Genomic DNA, 3,645 nt, shown 5'->3' with positions numbered 1-3,645 from the left:
CTGTGGCTCTTATCAAAGCAGAGGCATCCCCTATAGCACTGAGGCACTGTTCTTTAACATAAGACTTGACTTGATCAGGAAAACTGGAGGGAGAGGGAGAAAGGGAGAGGGAGGGAGGGAGGGAGAGGGAAGGGGAGAGAGAGAGAGGGAGGGAGGGAGGGAGAGAAAGGGAGGGAGAGGGAGAGAGAGGGAGGGAGGGAGGGAGAGAGAGGGAGGGAGGGAGAGAGAGAAAGGGAGGGGGAGGGAGAGAAAGGGAGGGAGAGAGAGAGGTAGGGAGAGAGACAGAGGAAAGGAGAGTGAACACAGAGCCAAAATCGAAACAAACTAATACTAAAAATACTCCAGTAATGAAGAATGATAATTAATAACATCTGGACAACCACTTTCTAACATTACACAACACCACACCACACAATATAATAATAATAATACCATATATGACCCAACCAATACTCCAATTAATGCCCACCTCACCTCAAGTAATACTCTCGTACGTTATTTTTCAAAATGAGGCCAGCGACAGAGCGAGTTGGTTCATCTTCCGATTTTAAGTGAACCATGACGTAGGCGAGGTAGCTATTAAAATCAGGAAACTGGTTAAGAGTTTGCAGACGCTATAATGGAAAGAGGGGGAGAGTGTCAAAATATATGTAAAATATCCCGTTCCCAGCTTTCCATTCCTGGTTTTCCATACCTCGTGGACTGTTCTCTGAGTCTCGTTGTTCGAGTGCTGGCTCTCTTTGAGTAATTGGACTATTTGGTGAAGAGCGGACGGCTCGGGCTGCCAGGGGACGGACATTATGCGGGCCCAGGACAGCTAGAGCTTCAGTCTCGGGAGAGGGGTCTATAGCTTAAGGCAAACACTAACTGAAACGAAGAGAGAAAGAGGAGAGAATCCCACCATCTCATGCCATAGCTCTTTACTGCTGTGCTGTGCTGCGCATGCGCAATGGGCACACCCACCAAACCCACCACGTGACCGCCTACTAATTAAAAATGGCCGGAAAGCAGAATTGAGAGGCTCAAAATTTTTTATTGAGCATTTTATAAAAACAACAAAAGAGAAGGAGCAACAGACTTAATAATAATAATAATAATATATCTTAATAATAATGATATTATTTTTAATGAAGTGCATTGGCATTAGTTGCATTGGTAATGGAATGTATTGCAAGTGTTGTTGAAACGGTTCCTGCTGTTGTGGGCTGCACGGGACTATAACTGATCTGCCTGAAATAAAAGAACTAGAAAAATAATAAATAAATAAATATAGAGACATTGCATTTGATTGCGAGTCTACCTTAAAACCAATCGCAATCCCAGCATGAAGTAGTACAACAAACAGCATAACAATCAATGATACCTATAAAGTACATGATATATACGGATACAATGTACATGTACAAGTATTCACTGTTGGATCTAGAGGGAGTTAAGGTCTCCTATTCTTAAATCCTTCCTTTAAAGCTTTTAATCTCCCATATTTAGTGAATAGATTGGCCTCCCAAAAATTAATTTATTCATAGTTCCAACAGTGATACTTATCAACTGGTTGCGTATAATACATGTATGAACAATGACTTACGTTCTTGGTTTCATTACGGAATGTTTGCCAGAGTGACATGGTCAATACCGATCCTATCATAAAATAAAAAGACACAAAAATGTATACATGTACATGTATTATACCAGTAGCGTAGGAAGCTGGGGGGCTCCTGAGCCCCCCCCTTAATTTTTAATTCTCAGTCTATTAATTAATTCATTAACAATAATTTTATCTTAGCCCCCCCCCCTTCTCCAAAATCTTACTACGCTTCTGTATACATGCACAATGTATTTCAACAGTAAACACAATTTAAAAATTTGTACTCCCTATTCTGGTGAAAGACAAATGACTACTCATAGTGCATGTACATGTACATGCACAACATGTACAAGCTAAAGTCTATTCACTTTCACCTGACCCCTGGCTTTTTTCAATTAATAAATAACTACGTCACATCCGCATTCTTTACGTATTTGTGGTTTTGGAATTGTTTTTGTTGCGCGGAAGGGATGCAGATAAGTAGCAGCTGAATTTATTTTGGCTGTTTTAGCTGCATAATTGCGGTCAAAGGTATGCCATTGAGTTTATACAGGGACATCCAAAAAAGGCTAAGGCCTTATCATTTCGACCCGATTTTTTTATCTAAAGGACGGGAAGGACCTAGCGATTCTAATGGTACAAACAAAATTTCTAAATTCCATGTTTATCAAAAGTTATAACAAAAAATCAATAGGTCAGGTGAAACTGAATGGACTTTAGTACTACAATGAAAATAATACCGTACAGCTAAAAAATTTGGAGTGGTAGAATTTGGCGAATCAACTCTAAAGAGGTTTGAAGTTTAAAATTTTGGTGATATTTCAACCCTGTGCATACTTCTATGGAACCCTATCAGATTCGAGACTTAAATTATGGCGAATTAACTTCCATTTGCCAATTTTGCCAAATTTTTATTCCACCAAATTTTCTAGCTATAAAGTATATGTTACAGCTTAAATCTGGATTGACACTCATTTGTACACAACTAAATGTACATGTACACTATGGGGGAATTAAGGTTTATTGATCTGAGACATTTATGGATGAGCAATATAAACTGATATAATTAAGTTATAAATTACCTGAAAGGGCAATAGCTACAATTAGCAACAACCACCTCAAAGCCTCTATATTAATCAACCAAAGAAGCTATAAAAATTAAGAATAAAAAATATGAATAAATAATGAGAATTAAAAAGCTATTAAAAATAAGAATAAAAAATAATATTAATCAACCATAAAGCTATTTTTAAAAAGAATAAAAATAATATTAACTGACCAGAAAACTATTAAAAATAAGAATAAAAATAATATTAATCAATCAGAAAAGCTGTTAAAAATAAGAATAAAAATAACATTAATCAACCAGAAAAGCTGTTAAAAATAAGAATAAAAATAATATTAATCAAGCAGAAAAGCTATTAAAAATAAGAATAAAAATAACATAAAAATAAGAATAAAAATAATACTAATCAACTATTAAAATAAACTTTTAAAAATATTAAAATAAAACATTAGCTCCACTAACTGTCAATGGTATAAAGGCAGACATGGAGTATCCGTACACTGTCAGCAGTTGAAATAAAGAATATCTACCATCAACTTTCCTCCAGACCATCAGCCCCCACAGACCCAATGGAAGGCATATTGTGTACACGTATATGCAAGTTAGGAGGACTATGACCTCGTGGAAATGAAAGTCCCATTTAACACTGCCACTACAAGACAATGAAGAATCATTGTTATTTTTATAATCACAATTATTATAATTATCAGCTCATTTTTATAATTGTGTATGTACATTTACATAAACTGTGAATTATAAATTAGAAAAATGCTAAAATTTTTAGAGAAAAGCCTACATAAAAAGTTGAAATAGTACATGCTATATTTTATGTACACGTAGCTTAGAGACAAAAAACTTTTAGTTCTCGTTATCTCAAACATAAACTTTTAATTCTAAACACAGTTTCAATAAAATACATTAGCTCATGTATAATGTATACATGTACATTTAAATATAAATTAAATATAAACACAATAATTCGTTACCTGAAGAA

The 3,645-nt window shown here is 35.3% G+C and overlaps 2 protein-coding genes across 2 annotated transcripts in view; both read right to left on the bottom strand.

Annotated features, from left to right (window-relative positions):
* Window positions 1-4: 4 nt before the first annotated feature.
* Window positions 5-927, bottom strand: LOC100639548 (transportin-2-like; the record flags this gene model as incomplete). The annotated part of the gene is made up of 3 exons (XM_003390797.2): window positions 695-927; window positions 475-614; window positions 5-83 (listed from the first exon to the last, which is right to left on the bottom strand). Coding segments are annotated over exons 1-3 (324 nt in total), but the record flags the coding sequence as incomplete, so codon positions are not given.
* A 149-nt stretch (window positions 928-1,076) lies between these two features.
* LOC100639422 (protein YIPF1-like) overlaps window positions 1,077-3,645 on the bottom strand; it is a 5,497-nt gene continuing 2,928 nt past the window's right edge. The window contains exons 7-11 of the mRNA XM_011409610.2: window positions 3,114-3,303; window positions 2,668-2,734; window positions 1,586-1,638; window positions 1,301-1,363; window positions 1,077-1,244 (exon numbers count right to left, since the gene is read on the bottom strand). Of these exons, the coding sequence (XP_011407912.2) occupies window positions 1,125-1,244; window positions 1,301-1,363; window positions 1,586-1,638; window positions 2,668-2,734; window positions 3,114-3,303 (493 nt within the window). The 3' untranslated portion in view covers window positions 1,077-1,124. The remainder of the gene's footprint in view (window positions 1,245-1,300; window positions 1,364-1,585; window positions 1,639-2,667; window positions 2,735-3,113; window positions 3,304-3,645) is intronic.

Source organism: Amphimedon queenslandica, unplaced genomic scaffold (assembly GCF_000090795.2).
Source record: "Amphimedon queenslandica unplaced genomic scaffold, v1.1 AMPQUscaffold_11790, whole genome shotgun sequence".
NCBI classification, from domain to species: domain Eukaryota; kingdom Metazoa; phylum Porifera; class Demospongiae; order Haplosclerida; family Niphatidae; genus Amphimedon; species Amphimedon queenslandica.
The sequence above is the reverse complement of the archived record's forward strand: the minus strand, read 5'-3'. Positions and strand labels throughout refer to the sequence as shown.